The 23,322-nt window shown below is 44.3% G+C and overlaps 1 protein-coding gene across 1 annotated transcript in view; it reads left to right on the plus strand.

Moving 5' to 3' along the window:
- The window catches only part of LOC142249332 (uncharacterized), a gene marked incomplete at its 5' end in the record, with an annotated part of 35,312 nt that extends 13,854 nt beyond the window's left edge, over positions 1-21,458 (plus strand). Inside the window, 4 exons of the mRNA XM_075320962.1 lie at positions 15,645-19,472; positions 19,627-19,733; positions 20,421-20,496; positions 20,728-21,458. Of these exons, the coding sequence (XP_075177077.1) occupies positions 15,645-19,472; positions 19,627-19,733; positions 20,421-20,477 (3,992 nt within the window). The remainder of the gene's footprint in view (positions 1-15,644; positions 19,473-19,626; positions 19,734-20,420; positions 20,497-20,727) is intronic.
- Between the last annotated feature and the right edge of the window lie 1,864 nt (positions 21,459-23,322).

Consider the following 23,322-nt stretch of genomic DNA (forward strand, 5'->3'; position numbering starts at 1 on the left):
CTTTTGTCAGCTTCAAGTTATTTCTGTGACCATTGTGGGCTTTTCTTTCATTAAACGATGGGCACCAACAATTTTGACCACGTCTGTGTTGTGTGTGTGTGAATATATCTATATACATGTATGTATGTGTTCATTCATTGCATGATTGTATTATTCATGCTGGAACATAAGTCATTGATAGAGTTGGTCGAACTCGCAAAAAAACGGGATCGGCGGGTCCCTGCTGAATTAAAAAAAAAACCCGGATCTACTCCGGAATCTGGTACCCGTATAAGTCTATGGGGACCAAAATCCAGAGATTATGTGCTGCCCCCGTGGAAGCAGCCGAGCTGCTCGGATCCAGGTTCGCTGTGGCTCGAGGGTCTCCGGACACGGGGGTCGTGCGGCTACTCCAAATGTAAGAGGGGAGTGGTATATACAGGGGAGTTGGTATATAGTTTGTGACGCCACCGTTTGTATGGGGGGGACTTCTGGTCTTGCACTTGGCACTTTAAACTTTATTCTGGTGATTTGTTTTGACTCTGACACAGCCCTGGTATGTAAAACTTATACTGGGGACGGCTTTGACTAGGTGTCTGTGTCCATTACTTTGTTGAATCACCAGTGTTTTTTTATGGGTGGTCACATGTGTTAGTAATGATTTTTCTATATGAACTGACAATCTTGGTACATATTACTATGTGACCTGTCCTTTTATTTGTATTGTGCCAATGCAACCTCTGTCTCTTTGCACTATATAATTTATTTATGTGCTTTAACAATATATTTGCATGTAATAATAAACTTTAGTATACATTTTGCATCTTAACCACTTCTGTTCTCCTGCTTTTTGTACTTTATCTTAGTGGTTTGCAATTTTTCTATTTATGGTCACCCACACAGGGTTTTCCATATATTATTTTAAATGCTTTTCAGCATGATATACCTATGACGGTATTCATTCACTCTTTCTATGGATATGTATGTATATTTAAAGGTTCTAGATATTGCTGTTATTGGTATTATTTTGTAATATTTATGACTTTTTTTCGGGGTAAAAGAGTTAAATGAGCTTTAATATATTAATTTTTTAAAATATTTTTGATTAGTCTCCATTGCTTTTACATTATACTCCAATACTTCCATATTGTAGTCTATTGTAAATCTCCTATGAAGCCTGGCCACATTAAGAACATTCATTGCAAACATGGCACACACCAGGCATTCAGTAGGCCTCCTGTTAAACACCATCAGTACCCTGTGATTATGATCACTTGAAATGGTAGTCTGATTGCTTAATACTGCTTTATGCTTTTAAATGCATGGTATTGAGTCAAAGCATTATTGTCCATCAGTGGAGGACAGTAAGTTGGCGTTGTAAAGGGCTGATAGCTGGCAAAGTGAGCTCCTTGCTTCTGTCAGACACATTGTAGTGACTGTAGTCTTTAACATCTAAGGTTTACGCAATTTAATACAAATGCACTTGTTTTTTGATCAATACCTGGTGCACAAAGCAGTGCTGTGATCTTTTGAAGGACAGTCATATAAAGGTGATTCCTCAGAAAAACGTTTAAATGTCCCCCATAAAAACACTATAAAGCCGTAAAAAGGGTTTAATATGGTATACTTTTATCAGTGTTATGGATATTTTCTTGATTTTCTCTACTTCAATAAATATGTACAGTACATGTTTATGAGGTCTATGTGGCTCTACAGAGTACAGAGGCTGCTGCGCTGTGCTGATCTTGTTACAGCCACTAACCTCTGACAGGGCCGGCGTCAGCAGGCGGCACACCCGGGCAAATGCCGGGGCCCTGGAGAGCTGGGGGGGCCCACTTGGCCTCATCAGTTCTGCTGCCCCCGGGCCGAGTTTCGGGGACCGCAGTCCTCGGCAGGAAACTGTGGCTGCCGTCCCTTTAAGGCGAGCAGACCACAGCGTTCGCTGCGTCCTCCTGGATTGAGCTTCATCTGTGGGCGGAGCTAGCACGGCGTCCTGCTCGGTCCCACAGATGGAGGTGGCGCAGTGCCAGTCAGTGACCTCCAGCACAACGCTTCCCTTGGCGCTGTGTGGGCCCTCTCCACCGTGACCTTAGCGGTATGTGGGACCCCCCCTCGATCTGTATGTGCCCTTCCCGCCCCCCGATTTATGGGCCCCGGTGAACTGCATGCGCTTCTCCCCCGCGCGATGTATGCCCTGCCCCCCCTCCCCGAAGTCGTATGTGCTGGCCCCCTGGAGCTGTCTGTGTGGGCCCCGCTGAGCTGCGTGTGTGTCTGTCTGTATGTATGTATGCAGGGCCGGATTGGCCATAGGGCAAGTCTGGCAAATGCCAGATGGGCCGCTCCCTGTAGTGGTCGTCCAAGTAGGGAACAGCCAATTTAAAGGGAATCAATCTTTCAGTTTTTGGTATATTATCTGACAGCAGCATAATGTAGAGCAAGAAAGCCTGATTCCAGCGATGTAGTTACTGGACTGCTTGGTGTAGTTTTGATAGAATCCTTGTTTGTCTGATATAGATATGGCAGAGATAAGTGGTGTAACTAGAATCCGATGGGCCCCAGTGTAAAATTAGCACCAACCCCTTCCTCCCCAACCTGCATGTTGTTCTAATGTATGGGCCCTTGTAGTGTTTTAAATCCAATATGGACAAATGAGTTACCACCCCTCCCGCATTATGAAGTAATATTCCCTATCCTGGGCCCATCTTGATTTATCTGTCCCCCATCCTGGTATATACAGTGGAACCTTGGATTACGAGCATAATTGGTTCCGGGAGTGTACTCTTATATCAAAGCGAATTTTCCCATAGGAAATAATTGAAACACAGACAATTCGTTCCACAACCCAAAAATATTTGCTGTATTTATACAAACTTATTACAGTAATGCAAAATAATGTACTGTAGTCATATAAAATTATTACAGTACACAAATACAAAACACTGTACAGTAAAAAAACATAAAAACAAATTAAACTGCATTTTAACTTACAATAAAATTGTTGGTGTGCGAGAGGTACAAGCAATGTGCTGTGCTGGTTAGCAGAAAGAAAGTATAATACTGTAACCACAAATGCAAATTGATAGACATGCTGTATAGCAGAGGTTCCCAACTCCAGTCCTCAAGGCACACCAACAGTGCAGGTTTTGAGGATCTCCTTAGTTTTGCACAGGTGGTAATTTAATCACCTGCACTGGTGATGATTCCAACCCCTGTGCAATACTAAGGCAATCCTGAAAACCTGCACTGTTGGTGTGCCTTGAGGACTGGAGTTGGGAACCTCTGCTGTATAGTATATACTATACTGTACAATGGTATAATGTATACAGTACATATATACAGAAAGTTACCTCCAGAGTAGGTCCGAACGTGGTGAAAGGACAAAACCGGAAGTGTGCATGGTGAGTATTTGCTCTTCTTGCAAAGCATTGCTCTTAAACCAAGCTATAAATTTGTAAAAAGATTTGCTTGTCTTGCAAAACACTCTTAAACCAAGTTACTCTTAAACCAAGGTTCCACTAATATATATATATATATATATATATATCAGCTGTAGTACCTGGGCGTCGCCCGGGATAGTAGCTGTCTCTCTTCGAGTTTCTGTCTGTCTCTGTGTGTCTGTCTCTGTATCAGTTTCTCTGTCTGTCTCTGTATCAGTCTCTCTGTCTGTCTCTCTCTAGCTCTGTGTCTCTTTCTCTGTGTCTCTCTCTTTCTCTGTGTCTGCCTGTCTCTCTCTGTCTTTCTGTCTCGTTCCCCGTCTGTCTCGTTCCCCGTCTGTCTCCTTCCAGGGTTGTCTCTTTCCAGGGCTGTCTCTTTGCCCGTCTGTCGCTTTGCCGGGCTGTCTCTTTCCTGGGCTGTCTTTTTCTCGGGCTGTCTCTTTGCCCGGCTGTCTCTTTGCCCGGCGGTCTCTTTGCCCGGCGGTCTCTTTACCCGGCGGTCTCTTTGCCCGGCTGTCTCTGTCTCTATCTCTCTGTCTCTTTCTGTGTCTCTGTCTGTCTTGTCTTTTTCTGTCTCCCTCTATCCGTCTCCCCACCGACATCTTATTACCTCACACATAAGCTTCTTATACTAACAGTTTATTTTGTTCCTATAGCAACCACTGATAGTTGCTACTAATAGCCCGTATCTCCCAGCTCCATTCAGATTAATAGAGGCAGGATTTTGGAGACTAACTGTAAAGTGCAGGGTTAAATTTTCCCGTCCAAACATAGTCTATGACGTTCCCTGAGTCACATAAGGCGTCTGGGCAAAATTTTGTGATTGCAAATGCAATAATGCAATGGTGCGGATTCCTTTACAGGACATACACACACACACACACACACACACACATATATACACTCAGCTTTATATATTAGATAGATGTGTATATATATATATATAAATATATATATATATGCGAAAGTATTCGGCCCCCTTGAACTTTTCGACCTTTTCCCACATTTCAGGCATCAAACATAAAGATAAATATTGTTGAAGAATCAAGAACAAGTGGGACACAATTCTGAAGTAGAACGAAATTTATTGCTTATGTTAAACGTTTGTAAAAAATAAAAAACTGAAAAGTGGGGCGTGCAATATTATTTGTCCCCTTTACTTTTAGTGTAGCAAAATCACTCCAGAAGTTCATTGAGGATCTCTGAATGATCCAATGTTGTCCTAAATGACTGATGATGATAAATATAAGCCACCTGTATTTAATCAAGTCTCCGTAAAAATGCACCTGCTCTGTGATAGTCTCAGTGTTCTGTTTAAAGCGCAGAAAGCATCATGAAGACCAAGGAACACAACAGGCAGGTCCGTGATAATGTTGTGGTGAAGTTTAAAGGCCCTTTCACACACAGAGATAAATCTTTGGCAGATCTGTGGTCGCAGTGAAATCATGGACATATTGTTCCATTTGTAGACAGCCACAAACCTGGCACTGATTGTCCACAATTTCACTGCAACCACAGATCTACCACAGATCTGCCACAGATTTATCTCTGTGTGTGACAGGACCTTTAAGCTGGATTTGGATACAAAAGGATTTCCAAAACTTTAAACATCCCAAGGAGCACTGTGCAAGCGATCATATTGAAAAGAAAGGAGTATCCTATCACTGCAAATCTACCAAGACCCGGCCGTCCATCCAAACTTTCATCTCAAACAAGGAAAAGACTGATCAGAGATGCAGTTAAAAGGCCCATGATCACTCTGGATGAACTGCAGAGATCTACAGCTGTGGGGGGAGAGTCTGTCCATAGGACAACAATCAGTCGTACACTGCACAAATCTGGCCTTTATGGAAGAGTGGCAAGAAGAAAGCCATTTCTCAAAGATATCCATAAAAAAGTGTCACTTAAAGTTTGCCACAAGCCACATGGGAGACACCAAAAATGTGGAAGAAGGTGCTCTGGTCAGATGAAACCAAAATCGAAAGTTTTGGGCACAAAAAAATCGAAAGTTTTGGGCACAATGTCAAACGATATGTTTGGCGTAAAAGCAACACAGTTCATCACCCTGAACGCACCATTCCCACTGTCAAACATGGTGGTGGCAGCATCATGGTTTTGGCTTGCTTTTCTTTAGCAGGGACAGGGAAGATGGTTAAAATTGATGGGAAGATGGATGGAGCTAAATATAGGACCATTCTTGAACAAAACCTGTTGGAGTCTGCAAAAGAAATGAGACGGAGATTTGTCTTCCAACAAGACAATGATCCCAAACATAAAGCAAAATCTACAATGGAATGGTTCACAAATAAACATATCCAGAAGTATCCTATATAAGCAAGTCCTTGGTTACCCCTCTCTACACATAACAGTTTTTAATTGCAATGAGATGACACACAGTTAGGGTCATAGAGCAATGGACCCCAATATAGAGATATACCTTGACGAGGTTTTGGGGCTCAGTTACATTGATCAATGCAATTGCTAAATATCTCCTTTTTCCTAATATTCATGGCAGGTATGCATTTCATTATTCACATTTTCAAGTTAGCAAGTGGCATTTTTCATTGTATGCTTTTTCGGAATGCTTATGGCATTATACTATTATCTAAGTTCCAAGTCACAGTCCAGACCTGAACCTAATCGAGAATCTGTGGAAAGAGCTGAAAACTGCTGTTTACAAACGCTCTCCATCCAACCTCACTCAGCTCCAGCTGTTTACAAAGGAAGAATGGGCAAGAATTTCAGTCTCTTGATGTGCAAAACTGATAGACACATTCCCCAAGAGACTTGCAGCTGTAATTGCAGCAAAAGGTGGTGCTACAAAGTATTAACTTAACGGGTCCGAATAATATTGCACTCCCCACTTTTCAGTTTTTTATTTTTTACAAAAGTTTAACATAAGCAATACATTTCGTTCAACTTCACAATTGTGTCCCACTTGTTGTTGATTCTTCACCAAAAAATAATTTTTTTTATCTTTGTTTGAAGCCTGAAATGTGGGAAAAGGTTGAAAAGTTCAAAGGGGGCCGAATACTTTTGCAAGGCATTGTATATACTGTATATATATGGCCCATCCTGTTATATATGTTTCCAATCCTGGTATATACTGTCTGTTCCTCATCCTGGGCCCATCCTGGTTTATATGTTCACCATCCTGGTATATATGCTCCCCATCCTGGTATATACGTGGCCCATCATCATATTTATGTTCCGTTTCCTGGTATATATGTTCCCCATCCTGGACCCATCTTGGTATATATGTCCCCTATCCTGGTATATATGGCCTCTTTCCACTCCCGGTCCTGGTCGAAACCGATACCATTACGCCCCTACTAAGACTTTTGGGCTGTGTATAACTCCACACACTCCCCTGAGTCACACCTTCCTGTGTAATTGTCAGCAAGGAGTTAAACATTTATTCAGAGTAGGACTGCTGACCACCTGGCACCCAAGATTTAGTCCAGTAGAATTAACCTCATGTTGATAAAATACTGATTGTATAGACACTACAGCACAAAGCCCAGCAAGTGACAGATCCCTATTAACCCCTTCACGTCCGGCCGATTTTTCGCTTTCCGTTTTTTTTTTTCGCCATTTTCTGAGAGACGTAACTTTTTTATTTTTCAGTCAATATGGTCATGTGAGGGCTCATTTTTTGCGGAACGAGCTGTACTTTTAAATGAAACCCTCAGTTTTACCATATAGTGTACTGGAAAACGTCAAAAAAATTACAAATGCAGAAAAATTGCAAAAAAAGTGCGATAGCACTATGGTTTTTGAGATATTTTATTCACTGTGTTCACTATATGGTAAAACTGATGTGTGGGTGTCATGCCTCAAGTCAGTGCGAGTTCGTAGACACCAAACATGTATAGGTTTACTTTTATATAAGGGGTTAAAAAAAATCGGAAGTTTGTCCGAAAAAAGTGGCGCACGTTTTACGCCATATTCCGTGACCTGTAGCGTTCTCATTTTTCGGGATCTATGGCTCAGTGACGGCTTATTTTTTGCGTCTCGAGCTGACGTTTTCATTTTTCGGGATCTATGGCTCAGTGACGGCTTATTTTTTGCGTCTCGAGCTGACGTTTTTAACGGTACCATTTTTGCGCAGATGCTACGTTTTGATCGCCTCTTATTGCATTTTGCGCAAAAGTTGTGGCGACAAAAAAACGTCGTTTTGGCGTTTGGAATTTTTTTGCCGCTACGCTGTATACTGATCAGATTAATTGATTTTATATTTTGATAGATCGGGCGTTTCTGAACGCGGCGATACCAAATGTGTGTGTATTTTTTATTTTTTTAACCCTTTAATTTTCAATGGGGCAAATGGGGGGTGATTTGAACTTTTAGGTTTTTGTTTTTTTTTTAATTTTTTAAAACTTTTTTTTAACTTTTTTTTTTATTTTACTAGTCCCCCTACGGGGCTATAGCGATCAGCAATCCGATCGCTCTGCAGTATCTGCTGATCACAGCTACACGGCTGTAAACAGCAGATACGCTCTATTTCTCTTTTGCTGTGCCCCCGGCACAGCGAAAGTGAAAGCAAGTCAGGTGTAGTACAGGAGTCATCACATGACCCTGTGCTACCATGACAACTATCGGGAGTCACGTGATCGCGTCACGTGACTTCCGGGATCGGGCGGTAAGTAAGATTTTACCGCGATCGCGCTTATAATGGCGCTGTCACATATTGACAGCGCCATATAAGGGGTTAAACGGCACGAGCAGATAACGATTCTGCTCGTGCCTAGCAGGCACACATCTCAGCTGTGAAAATCAGCTGAGATGGGCGCCGATCGCGGCATGCTGCCGCCGGCAGACCGCGGGCAGTAAGGTTATGACCGCAGGGACATAATTTTACGGCCCGCGGTCGTGAAGGGGTTAATATCAGGCTCTTGTGCCCTGTATTATGCTGCTGTCATATTAAATAAAAAAACCTGCTGACAGATTCCCTTTTAAACATTTGATCTTGATATTAAATTTTGTTGAGGTGGAGGTTTTGGCTTCGCTGACTTTAGCCTCTACATAAAACATCCCTGGGTATTTGCATATTGGATTTGATTTATAATAAAGACTGAGAGCAGCTATATAATATGGCCTTAGGCCTTATGTGAAATAAAATAAAAAGCCCCTCTTCCACCACTTTATTAACCCCCAAAACACCCTTCCAGGTTCCAAGTAATCCACACGAGGTCCCACAGCGATTCAGCTCTGCTACATCCCTGTCCTGTCACAGCCAGGAGCCATACAGTATGACTGCCAGCTGTAAGTGTGGAAAGAGCTGCAGCAATCAGAATGAACTCGGGTGAACCCCTGAAATCACAGCTGCGGGCCCCACAAACCGGCGTGTGTCACAGCGATAACGTCACGGGTTCACTGCTGTGAGATTCAGGCCGCTACTGAAGTGAGCCACGCAATGGGCAGTGCCATCACTCACATGAGTCCTCAAGATGCGGCTCACTTCAGTCTCGGATGATTTGCGCTCACAGGTGGAGGTCTCCAGCTGTGACCGCAAACACCTGAGTGAGGGAACTGCTGATCGTGCAGCTCACTTCAGTCACTCAGGTGGTTTGCCTAATACTAATATTTCTGGAACGCATAGGAAAAAATTTCAATATGATATTGAAGAATATTTTATTATCATATTCTGCAAAAGGAGTCAACCAAAATGCCAACGTTTTGTCTCACATTAGAGCCTTTTTCAAGGAATATATATCAAGAGGTAGATAAGCACAAAAATAGATGCTTGGCAGAATCTGAGCTTAGGATAGCAAAGACCAGAGGATGGGCCTGCTACCAGACAGTCAGCACACCGGACACAGTGACATTTGCACCCAGCCTGCTGTCGTTCCAGGCACCATTACCTATTCACCCTGGTCTCCTATGACTTACCTCTGCCTCATCCCATCCTCTGGTCTTCAGCATTGATTTTGTCCTTCTAGAACTAAGTTGGTGAGCTTCATTTTTGTTGACAAAACAGCATGCAAAATGCATGTAAAACGCACCAATTTGATAGCATGCGTTTTCCTTGCATTTTTGATGCCCTCAATGATTTCAATAGGTGACAAATGACAAAAAACGCAAGAAAGAATCAACATGCTACTTCTTTTTTGTCACAAACTTTTGTAAAAAAAAAAAAAATGCTGACAAATAAAGTGCAACGTGCGCATCTGGATTCGATAATAGCTCTTTCTTAGGCCCCCTTCACACATCCGTGAAAATCATGCACGTGTTTCACGGACGTGTCAAAGGTGCGTTTTCCCCTCCGTGTGCCGTGTTTATGGCACTACGTGTGTTCTCCGTGATAACACACGGAGAACGAGAACTTTCAACTCACCTGTCCCTGGCGTCGCTGTCCGTGGTGCTGAACTTCGGTCTCCAGCCCTGCCGACTCCCCGCTGCTGCTGCTTCTGCCGCAGTGAAGTGAATATTAAATGAGCATAATGAGCGGCGGTTGGCAGCAAGTGACAGCAGGGCAGGAGAAGGTGAGTAAAGATTTGTTTTTTTTCTCTGACACGTGAGTTTTCTCCGGCGCGTTTCACACAGGACCGCATCCTCACTACATCCATGTGGTACGTGTGCGGCCGTGTGACACCCGTGCTGCCAGAGAAAACCGGACATGCATCCGTGTGGAGCACACAGGCTCACGTCTGCTCCACACGGAGGCACGGGTCAATGGCTGCACACATGCGTGCACATAAACCCATTGATTTTAATGGGTTTACGTGTGCCCGTGTCTCCGGTACATGTGAGAACGAAACTAGCACGTATCGGAGACACATGCATGTGAAGGGGGCCTTAGAGAGGTCTACCACATATTGCCAAAATATTAAGGCTGTGTGTGCACACTGCGTTTTTGCGCGTTTTTGCTGCATTTTTTTTGTGCCCAAATTTGCCTTCTCTCATCAAACGCTATAAGAATTGAGAAATGCTGTGCGCACGTTGCTTCTTTTTTTTCCATGCAGTTTTTGGTGCAGAAAAAAGAAGCAGCATGTCAATTGTTGGTGCATCTTTGTCCTGCATCAATAAAAAAACGCATAGCACATAAACGCAATGAACCCCCCCAGAAAAAAAACATGCATTTTTTGGTGTTTTTCTGCCACAAGCTGCATCATTTTTAGGTGTAGAAAATTTCTGCACCTAATCTGCAGAGTTCGCACATACCCAAACAAGTTCTATGTGGGGGAGACCTGTTTCCACAACTAAAATTTTATGGTTTAATTTTGTATTTTATTATGGTTGTTATTAATTGATTTAATTCATTTTGTATTTTGATTGATCTGACAATTACAAACACCATAATACCAAACATGTTTATTTTTTTATTAAAACAACATTTTAATGGGCGAATAGAGAATGTGATTACATTTTTGTTTTCATTTTGTTTTTTAGATATTTTTTTCATTTCCAATTTTCTATTTTTTTTAGTTCCCCTTAGGGGACTTAAAACTGCAAACATCTCATCTCTTAAACCCAAATTTGCGCTTTACATGTCTCGTTCAGAAACTAACATTGGCATTTATGAGGCTCAGCTCCACTTGGCCACTGTTAGGCTATGTGCGCACTAGATATGTGAAGTTTCTCAAGAAAATTTCTTGAGAAACTTCTGCCAGTGAAAGATTTCCGGACCTGCGGAAAAAATCCGCACCAAATCCGCATGCGGTTTTGCCGCGGATTTGCCGCGGATTTACCGCGGATTTACCGCAGGTTTGTCCCTGCAATAAATAATAAAGATAATCGATAGACAGATAATGGATAGAGGGAAAGATGGATAGATGAATAGATGAATAGATAGATAGATAGAGGGATAGATAGATGAATAGATGAATAAATAGATAGATAGAGGGATAGATGGATAGATAGAGGGATAGATGGATAGATAGATAGATAGAGGGATAGATAGATAGATAGATAGATAGATAGATAGATGAGAAAAACCTATATAATGTTCCACCTCCCTGCATTTTCTAAGCTGGCACCCTTTAGTGACTTTCATGTGGCACTAAAGGGTGCTTAGCCTTGTATTTAGCCATAAAATAAATAAATAATTAAAAAAAAACGACGTGAGGTCCCCCCATTTTTTGTAGCCAGCTAGGGTAAAGCAGACGGCTGCAGCCTGCAGACCACCGCTGGCAGCTTCACCTTGGCTGATAATCCAAAACAGTGGGCACCCCACGCTGTTATTTTAAAATATATAAATAATTTAAAACAAAAAACGTGCGGTCCCCCCCCATATTGGATCACCAGCCAAGGTAAAGCGGACAGCTGGGGTCTGATATTCTCAGACTAGGGAGGTCCACTGTTATTGGACACTCCCCAGCCTAAAAATAGCAGGCCGCAGCCGCCCCAGAAGTGGCGCATCCATTAGACGTGCCAATCCTGGCGCTTTGCCCCAGCTCATCCCGCGCCCTGGTGCGTTGGCAAACGGGGTAATATATGGGGTTGATGCCAGATGTGTAATGTCACCTGGCATCAAGCCCTGGGGTTGGTGAGGTCAGGCGTCTATCAGATACCCGACATCACCAACCCAGTCAGTAATAATTAAAAAATAGACAACAAAAAAAGTTTTATTTGAAAAAACACTCCCCAAAACATTCCCTCTTTAACCAATTTATTGAAAAGAGCACAATCAATTCCACGTCCGGCGTAATCCAATAAGGGGGGGGGGGGGCACGGCGATCCATACCATAGTCGCTGTCCCAGTCAATGAAGAACAGAATGTTCCCCATTGGCTGGGAGAGCAATGCAGTGACCTGAGCTAACATCAATAGGTCAGCTCAGGTCACTGCAGGGGATGACGAGCGCTGCCATCAGGAGCATAGATGAGATCATTACCTTCTGTGATCATCTCCTGTACTGCTGACGTCAGCGCTGTCACTGACTTCTATGCCCGCCGCGTTGTCAGAAGTATCGCGAGAGCCCGTGACGTCACCGCTAGTGACAGTCTCGGGCCGCTCGCGAGACGGGCATAGACAGCAGTGACCGCGGTGACGTCAGGAGGCAGGAGATCGTCACAGCAGGTAATGATCTCACCTCCTGACAGCAGCGATCGTCATCCCCGCGGCTCCCAGCACTGCAGGGTGTCAGTGTCTGCCTGCGCTGCCGCGTGACAGGCTGCTGACACTGCGGGCAGACACTGACACTGCAGTGCAGGCAGCCGCGAGGCCGGAGCAGGACACAGACTGCACGGGACAGACCTGGAGGTCGCACGGAAGTGCTTCTGTGCGGCGTCCAGGCAGTGTGACGTCTGTGTTTACTCTGCTCCGCCTCCTCTTCCTGGCATAATGACATCGCTTCCTGCAAAACCGCAGGCAGCGATGAGCATTCCCGCAGGTAATTCGCGGCTATTCCGGTGGTATACCGCACATCATTGCTACCTGCGGAATACCCCCGGAATACCGCAGGTACCTGCGGAAATTAATGGACATGCACATTTTCTCAAGAAAGTTTCTCGAGAAAATTTTCTCAAGAAATTTTCTTGAGAAAAATCCGCACAGTGCGCACAACTATTTTTTTTTCTCATTGAATTTCATGGGAAATGTCTGCACAAAGATTGCAGACATTTCTCAAGAAATTTCCGGGGCAAATCCGCGGGTAAATCCGCAGGTAAAAAGCTCTAGTGCGCACATAGCCTTAAAGGCAGATGATGAAGAAGATGATGGCTGAGGGTTTTTTTGTTTTAGTCGGTGTAATCATGTGAGGCCTGGTTTTTTTTTCCTGCAGGAAGGGATAAAGTTTTTGGTGCTGTTTTGGGGGTATCCATAATTTTTTTTAATAATTCTTAGAATTGCCTCTTTGTAAGGAATGCAAAAAAATAAACCCCCCAGAAATTCCCCATTTATTGTTTTGCTTTTTTTGTCCTTCTTATACTGTACAGTAAAATGACGGGTTATTTTCATGAGAACAGTAACTTTGATGGTGGTGGCAATAATTATTTATTGCTTTTGTGATTTATTAACCCCTTCCTGATTGATGCTTATAGGAACTTATCAAATGGGCAGCATTTTAGGTTAATTTAGTTAAAAAAAAATAAATTCAAGACCTTGATTTATTGAGCTTTTATTGTTTTTATTGGTATTATGTTGTAATATTTACAAGTTTTAATTATTTTTTTGGGGGGGCATTTTATAAGTTAATTGAGATTTTCTATACACAATTCTTTAATTTTTTTTATTAGTCTCCTTTGCTTGTACAATCTACTCCAATACTTCATATTGTAGTCTATTGTAAATCTCCTATGAAGCCGGTCACATTAAGGACATTCATTTCAAACATGGCAGATCCCGACATTCAGTGCTTTGTGCTGTGATCTTCTGAAGGACAGTCATGTAAAATTAGTGCCTCAGAAAAACGTTTAAATGTACACCATAAAAACACTATAAAGCAGTAGGTTAGGCGTTTATATCAGTGGTATAGATATTTTCTTGATTTTCTTTATTTCAGTAAATATGTTCATGTCTATGAGGTCTATGTGGCTCTACAGAGACTGAAGCCTGAGGCTGCTGCGCTGTGCTGATCTTGTTATAGCCATTAACCTCTGGTACATCAGGAGTTAAATCCAAATCTGCATCGATGTTCACACATAAACTAAGGGGGGCTTTACACGTTGCGACATCGCTTCCGAAATATCGTTGGGGGTCACGTCGTTAGTGACGCACATCCGATGCCGGTAGCGACATTGCAACGTGTAAATCTTAGGTGCGATGATAAATGATCACAAAAGCGTCGAAAATTGTTGATCTGTGTAGCATCGTTCATTTTCATAATGTCGGGCCGACCGCAGGTACGATGTTGTTTGTCGTTCCTGCAGCTCCACACATCGCTGTGTGTAAACCCGCAGGAGCGACAAACATCTCCTTACCTGCGTCCCGACAGCAATGCGGAAGGGAGAAGGTGGGCGGGATGTTATATCCCGCTCATCTACGCCCCTCCGCTTCTATTGGCTGGCCGATTAGTGACGTCGCGGTGACATCCCTGTGACGCCAAACGCACCTCCACCTTGAAGGAGGGATAGTTGGGCAGTCACAACAACGTCACCGAGCAGGTATGTGTGTGGGATGCTGCCGTAGCGATAATGTTCGCTACGGCAGCAATCACCACATATCGCATGTGTGACGGGGGCGGGTGCTATCGCGTTCGGCATTGATAGCCGATGCTAGCGTTGTCGCAACGTGTAAAGTAACCCTAAGGGTACCGTCTCACTAAACGACGTACCAGCGATTCCAACCACGATACGACCTGGTCAGGATTGCTGGTGCGTCGCAACATGGTCGCTGGTGAGCTGTCAATCAGGCAGATCTCACCAGTGACCAGCCACCAGCCAAGAGCGACTCGTGGAAACGATGCTGCGCTTGGTAACCAAGGTAAATATCGGGTAACTAAGCAAAATACTTTGCTTGGTTACCTGATATTTACCCTGGTTACCAGCGCACACCGCTTAGCGCTGGCTCCCTGCACTCGTAGCCAGGGTACACATCGGGTTAATAAGCAAAGTGCTTCACTTAGTTACCCGATGTGTACTCTGGCTACGTGTGCAGGGAGCCAGCACTGGCAGCGTGAGAGCGGCGTACGCTAGTAACCAAGGTAAATATCGGGTAACCAAGCAAAGCGCTTCGCTTGGTTACCCAATGTATACCTTGGTTACCAGCGTCCGCAGCTTCCAGATGCCGGCTCCCTGCACATTCAGATTGCTGCTCTCTCGCTGTCAAACACAGCAATGTGTGCTTCACAGTGGGAGAGCAACGCCCAAAAAATGAACCAGCACTGTGTGTAACGAGCAGCGATTTCACAGCAGGGGCCAGATCGCTGCTCAGAATCACACACAGCGAGATCGCTGATGAGGTCACTGGTGCGTCACAAAAACCGTGACTCAGCAGCGATCTCGCTAGTGATCTCGCTATGTGAGAAGTACCCCTAAGTAAAGATGTGAACATTAATGTGGCTGGTAACTAGATTCTTCCAAGGCCTCAGCAGCAACTTGTGTACAAGTATGGTAATGACATTTTCACCAGAAAGTAAAAAGCAAAATTGAAAACATGTCAGTATTCGTGAATAAAGTGAATAAACATCTAAACATGTTTCCACTGGGGACAGGTTTTACAATAGTTCACGATGTGTTTCATAGAGTTTTTACCAAGGCAACATCTATAAACGTTAAATAGAAAATTAGTAACAGTATATATTAGTATTGACAACAAAAGTTTGTTAATTTTTTTTAATCTATTTTTACAGGTGAAGTAATAACTACTCCAGTACCTACCACATCACAAACAACTACTCCATTATCAACAACTGCCAGATCTACAACCACAGGACCTGCAACAACAACCACAACGGGACCTGCAACAACAACCACAGGACCTCAAACAATCACCACAGGACCTACAACAACCACCACGGGACCTGCAACAACCACAACGGGACCTGCATCAACAACCACAGGACCTGCAACAACAACCACAGGACCTGCCACAACCACCACAGGACCTGCCACAACCACCACAGGACCTGCCACAACCACCACAGGACCTGCAACAACAACCTCAGGACCTACATCAAGAACAACAGGACCTGCAACAACCACCACAGGACCTGCATCAACCACCACAGGACCTGCCACAACCACCACAGGACCTGCCACAACCACAACGGGACCTGCAACAACCACCACAGGACCTGCAACAATCACCACGGGACCTGCAACAACCACCACGGGACCTACAACAACCACAACGGGACCTGCAACAACAACCACAGGACCTGCAACAACCACCACAGGACCTGCAACAACCACCACAGGACCTGCAACAACCACCACAGGAACTGCAACAACCACCACAGGACCAGCAACAACCACCACAGGACCTGCCACAACCACCACAGGACCTGCCACAACCACCACAGGACCTGCCACAACCACCACAGGACCTGCAACAACAACCTCAGGACCAACATCAAGAACAACAGGACCTGCAACAACCACCACAGGACCTGCAACAACCACCACGGGACCTGCCACAACCACCACAGGACCTGCCACAACAACCTCAAAACCTACATCAAGAACAACAGGACCTGCAACAACCACCACAGGACCTGCAACAACCACCACAGCATCTGAAACAACAACCTCGGGACCTACATCAACAACCAAAGGACCTGCAACAACCACCACAGGACCTGCAACAACCGCCACAGGATCTGCAACAACAACCTCAGGACCTACATCAAGAACAACAGGACCTGCAACAACCACCACAGGACCTGCAACAACCACCAAAGGATCTGAAACAACAACCTCGGGACCTACATCAACAACCAAAGGACCTGCAACAACCACTACAGGACCTGCAACATCCACCACAGGATCTGCAACAACAACCTCAGGACCTACATCAAGAACAACAGGACCTGCAACAACCACCACAGGACCTGCAACAACCACCACTGGACCTGCAACAACCCCCACTGGACCTGCAACAACCCCCACGGGACCTGCCACAATGACCACGGGACCTGCCACAATGACCACGGGACCTGCCACAAAGACCACGGGACATGCAACAACCACCACAGCAGCTGCAACAACCACCACAGGACCTGCAACAACCACCACAGGACCTACAACCACCACAGGACCTGCAACAACAACCAAAGAACCTGCAACAGCCAGCACGGGACCTGCAACAACCACTACAGGACCTGCAATAACCACCACGGGACCTGCAACAACCACCACGGGACCTGCAACAACCACCACGGGACCTGCAACAACCAGCACAGGACCTGCAACAACCACCATGGGACCTGCAACAACCACCAAAGGACTAGCAACAACCACCACAAGACCTGCACCAACCACCGCAGGACCTGCAACCATCACCACAGGACCTGCAACAACAACCAAAGAACCTGTACCAACCAGCACAGGACCTGCAACAACCACCACGGGACCTGCAACAACCACCACAGGACCGGCAAAAACCAGCACGGGTCCTGGAACAACCACCACAGGACCTGCAACAACCATCACAGGACCTGCCACAACCACAACAGGACCTGCCACAACCACCACAGGACCTGCAACAACAACCTCAGGACTTATATCAAGAACAACAGGACTTGCAACAACCACCACAGGATCTGAAACAACAACCTCGGGACCTACATCAACAACCAAAGGACCTGCAACAACCACCACAGGACCTGCAACAGGCACCACAGGATCTGCAACAACAACCTCAGGACCTACATCAAGAACAACAGGACCTGCAACAACCACTACAGGACCTGCAACAACCACCACAGGATCTGCAACAACAACCTCAGGACCTACATCAAGAACAACAGGACCTGCAACAACCACTACAGGACCTGCAACAACCACCACAGGATCTGCAACAACAACCTCAGGACCTACATCAAGAACAACAGGACCTGCAACAACCCCCACAGGACCTGCAACAACCACCACAGGACCTGCAACAACCACCACAGGACCTGCCACAACCACCACAGGACCTGCAACAACAACCTCAGGACCTGCAACAACAACCTCAGGACCTACATCAAGAACAACAGGACCTGCAACAACCACCACAGGACCTGCAACAACCACCACAGGATCTGAAACAACAACCTCGGGACCTACATCAACAACCAAAGGACCTGCAACAACAACTACAGGACCTGCAACAACCACCACAGGATCTGCAACAACAATCTCAGGACCTACATCAAGAACAACAGGACCTGCAAAAACCACCACAGGACCTTCAACAACCACCACAGGACCTGCAACAACCACCACAGGACCTGCCACAACCACCACAGGACCTGCAACAACCACAACAGGACCTGCAACAACCACCACAGGACCTGCCACAACCACCACAGGACCTGCCACAACCACCACAGGACCTGCAACAACCACAACAGGACCTGCAACAACCACAACAGGACCTGCAACAACCACCACAGGACCTTTAACAACCACCACAGGACCTGCAACAACCACCACAGGACCTGCCACAACCACCACAGGACCTGCAACAACCACAACAGGACCTGCAACAACCACAACAGGACCTGCAACAACCACCACAGGACCTGCAACAACCACCACAGGACCTGCAACAACCACCACAGGACCTGCCACAACCACCACAGGACCTGCAACAACAACCTCAGGACCTGCAACAACAACCTCAGGACCTACATCAAGAACAACAGGACCTGCAACAACCACCACAGGACCTGCAACAACCACCACAGGATCTGAAACAACAACCTCGGGACCTACATCAACAACCAAAGGACCTGCAACAACAACTACAGGACCTGCAACAACCACCACAGGATCTGCAACAACAATCTCAGGACCTACATCAAGAACAACAGGACCTGCAAAAACCACCACAGGACCTTCAACAACCACCACAGGACCTGCAACAACCACCACAGGACCTGCCACAACCACCACAGGACCTGCAACAACCACAATAGGACCTGCAACAACCACCACAGGACCTGCCACAACCACCACAGGACCTGCCACAACCACCACAGGACCTGCAACAACCACAACAGGACCTGCAACAACCACAACAGGACCTGCAACAACCACAACAGGACCTGCAACAACCACCACAGGACCTGCAACAACCACCACAGGACCTGCCACAACCACCACAGGACCTGCAACAACCACAACAGGACCTGCAACAACCAGCACAGGACCTGCAACAACCAGCACGGTACCTGCAACAACCACCACGGGACCTGCAACAACCAGCACTGGACCTGCAACAACCACCACGGGACCTGCAACAACCACCACGGGACCTGCAACAACCACCACGGGACCTGCAACAACCACCACGGGACCTGCAACAACCACCACAGGACCTGTAACAACCACCATGGGTCCTGCAACAACAACCAAAGAACCTTCAACAACAACAATCCCAGGACCTACATCCACAACAACCCCAGTAACTACAACCCTGGGAACTGAAACATCAAAAAGTGTAGCTCCAACTCAATCAAGTCAGCCACAAGGTAATGAGACCAGTAATACAGATACATAGCACTGCTAAACATATTTTTTTTAGTAATCTTAGGTATTTTGTCTTAACAAAAACATATATTGTATAATGATAAATAATACATGTATATTATGAGCATAATTTTGCTGCATTTTGTTTTTCTACAGGAAATACTGCTGGCGTTGCTGCTCCAGACACTATCCCTGCCTTTGGAATTGCCCTAATAGTGCTGGTCATTGTCGTTATCGTTATTGTACCTGTATGCTTTGTTGTGGTACGTAGACAAATATCGTGACTCCTATAAATATAATGATGGATACCCTCTGCTAAGTTACGGGAGCATTTGACACCACAATCATGAAGGCAGGAAGCTCAGTCTAGTCAGCTTTTAAGCATACTTTGCAGAGTTTACTATGCATAATTTGGGTCTCTTGAACCTCGCCCCAAAGAATGTCCCTCCATTTTCTGGTTTGGTTTGTGGTTCTATCCCAACATAATAACTGCAATATGAGTGGATTATCAGGGGCTTCAAAACCTGATCTGTAGCAATTAGCTGATATGCTGAAATAAAAAAAATGATTACTATGGCAAAATTGTTCTCTAATATATATTTAATGACTATCGAAAGTGGGGGGGTGTTTTATACATTTGATATAATTATTACAATGTATCAATGCTCTGTAAGCTAAGTACAGCAGCAGAAATCTCTCCCCTGTGTTAGACCAGGCTGATAGCTTTTTACCTACACTGATACATTGTAGCAGCCCATCAGCTGTGTGTGCATGCTCCTAAACACATATTAGAAGTTTTCATTAGTATGGCCCTCTTAATTTAATACTGGGGTCCCTGATTAAGGTGGAATGCAGAATAGGGTACAAAATGGTTGTAAAGTTCATTCTTGGTTATTTTGCAGATTTTCTGTCATACCAGTGTTTTTCATCAATTTGTTTTTCATTTTTAGGCCGCCAGAATTGCTAGTGTTCCCTTTATCTTGCCTACTGGTCGCATTCCGGCCTAAAGTTTTGACACTTGCAACGGTAAGAGAATTTCTGTTGGTTTCTCCTCCGATGTCCTATGTGACTCTGTCTGGATGAAGTCAGATAATTGGGCACTTTTCACTAGCCTCACCCACTTTGACAAATATTATGTGGCTATATCCCCCAAGAAAGGACAGCTGTGAGTTATGCTTATGCACAAACCTGCAGACAATGGCGGGTATATCATTCTTGTATCCATCTCATTCAGTGATGTAATTTTCTCCCGGGCAGAGACGTGGATTCAATGATGATCTGATAAACAAGGAAAAAAAGGGACAAAGTGCGATGAGAGACGTCCAATATTTCTGAAAGAAAGTGGCAACAGTAGTGAAAGAATTACTGATCCTGATACATCTAACAACCTGCAAATTAGCAATGCAACCGCAAAGAGAAGCAATCTCCATACAGTCTGCAGCTGTCGGGCAATTCTAGTTATTTTGCACATCTGGAGAGACACTGGACTAAGACCACTATTTCATGTCCTCTTTCCTGTTATCTCCTAATAAACCCCTGCTTCACGAATCTGTCATTTCCCAGCTGCCTCTTCCAATATTGGAGACCACATTCTCATGCTTGTAATATTCTCATAGCTGTGGTCACTGGTAATTATCTGGAAGGATAGGAGGGTCAGAAATGTAATGCAGGCCTATGGATTTGCACTAATGTCTACAATGATTTTGGCATTACCAATGGATGGACAGAGGTCACACATGGAATACGTTATATGACGAACAGGACAATGGTTTAACATCACGCCTGTCTGCTGCACATGATGCACATATCAAGCTCACCCATGAGCGCTTCATTTATTTATCTCCTATGTCTATTTATTGAATGATTTCTCTTTTTTATGGATTTAATGTGGCCAACCTGATATTTGTATTTATAAATATATGTAATGGTTTTCCTCATTTTGATATATAATCTGTGGCCTTATAAATAAAAAAAATATGACAATCAAAGGCAGAAGCATAATATATTCTGTTAATCTGGCATCAAGTGTCAGATTAAGGGACCATCTGAACTACTGGATGCATTTACACATACACACATGTAGACGTCATAATATTTTACTAACATATGATTAATTAGAAATGAACTTCTTTCACTTTGTCACCACTCACACGAGCTAACATTGACCTATTAATGGTGGCTCTAATACCTAAAGAAGACTTTTCAGCAAATTTTTCATCTTGACCTGGACACACAATGTAACAGTGGCTGCAGGGAGTAATAAAACATTTTTTTATTTTGTTTCTCTGTTGCATAGATATTATCAAAGGGACTGTGACACAACTAAACTCAGCTGTGCTGCCTTTCTCCCACATGGACCTTACCTAAAAAAGAGCGACGTGTCAACGATCAACGATTTTAGACGTTTTTGCGATCGTTGCACGTCGCTCCTTGGTGTCACACGCTGTGATGTCGCTAATGGCACCGGATGTGCATCACAAACACCGTGACCCCGACGATATATTGTTAGCGATATCGTAGCGTGTAAAGCACCCTTAAGGGGTACAAGACTATCTCCATAGACCTTTGTATGCCAGCTTCAACAGTTCAAAATAATATCAAAACGTTTGTTACACAAGGAACAGCCAAGAACCTACCAGAACAAGGAGAAAAGAGGAGAATTGATGAGAAAATACTGCAAAAGTTGGTTCTAAATATGACAAAGAAACCAGATGTATAGTTCACTGAAACCACGTACATAAAAAGACAAAAGTTCATTAACTTCAACTGATGAATGAGAAGGGATAAAGGCATTGGGGTTTAGGTAAATGCATAATTCATGATTCTTTCTGCCATTAAGACCACAATTTTTTTATTATTATTATTATTTATAGAGCACTATTGATTCCATGGTGCTGTACATGAGAAGGGGGTTACATACAAAATACATATGCAAGTTACAGTAGACAGACTAATACAGAGGGAAGAGGGCCCTACCCTTGCGGGCTTACATTCTATAGGATTTTTCTCATAATTTCGAGAGTCGATCATAAATGGTAGTCATTCACTAAATGGGCTTTAGTCAGCAGTGGGGTACCGCACGGTTCTTTGCCATGATCGATTCTTTTTAATCTTATTAATGACCTTGTGGATGGGATAGATAGTAAAGTGTCAGTCTTTGCTGATAACACCAAACTATGTAGAATGCTAAAAACTGACCTTGATAGTACAATATTACAAAATGATCTGAATAAGATGTTGAAATGGGCAGACATTTGGTAAATTACATTTCATGTTGATAAATGTAGAGCAATGCACCTAGGACGGAGTAATCCTATAGCTGCGTATACATTAAATGGAAGTAAACTTGGGACTACAGAACAGGAGAAGGACTTGGGTATTCTGGTAACAAGTAAGCTGAGCAGCAGCACTCAATGTCAGGCAGCAGCTGCTAAAGCAAACAAGATTTTAGAGTATATAAGAGAGATTAGATCCCGTGATCCCAGCGTATTGTTACCCCTCTATAAATCACTTGTAAGGCCACATCTGGAATATGGGATCCAGTTTTGAGGCGGCAACTAAATTACTACAAGGAATTGAATGGATTTGTTTAGCTTAGAAAAAAGATGTCTCAGAGATCTTCTTTATATGTATAAATACTATAAATACATGTGTGGTCACTATAAAGGACTGGCACATGACTTATTCCTTCCAAAGACAATACAAAGGACCAGGGAGCACTCATTGCGAGTGGAAGAAAAGCGATTCCGGCAGCTACGGTAAATAGAAAATGGTTCTATTCAGTTAGAGCAGTCAGACTAGACTGTGGAATCCTATGGGGAGATAAGGTATGCACACCAGTGACTATGTAAG

The sequence above is a fragment of the Anomaloglossus baeobatrachus genome, chromosome 8, assembly GCF_048569485.1.
Source record: "Anomaloglossus baeobatrachus isolate aAnoBae1 chromosome 8, aAnoBae1.hap1, whole genome shotgun sequence".
Lineage (NCBI taxonomy): Eukaryota > Metazoa > Chordata > Amphibia > Anura > Aromobatidae > Anomaloglossus > Anomaloglossus baeobatrachus.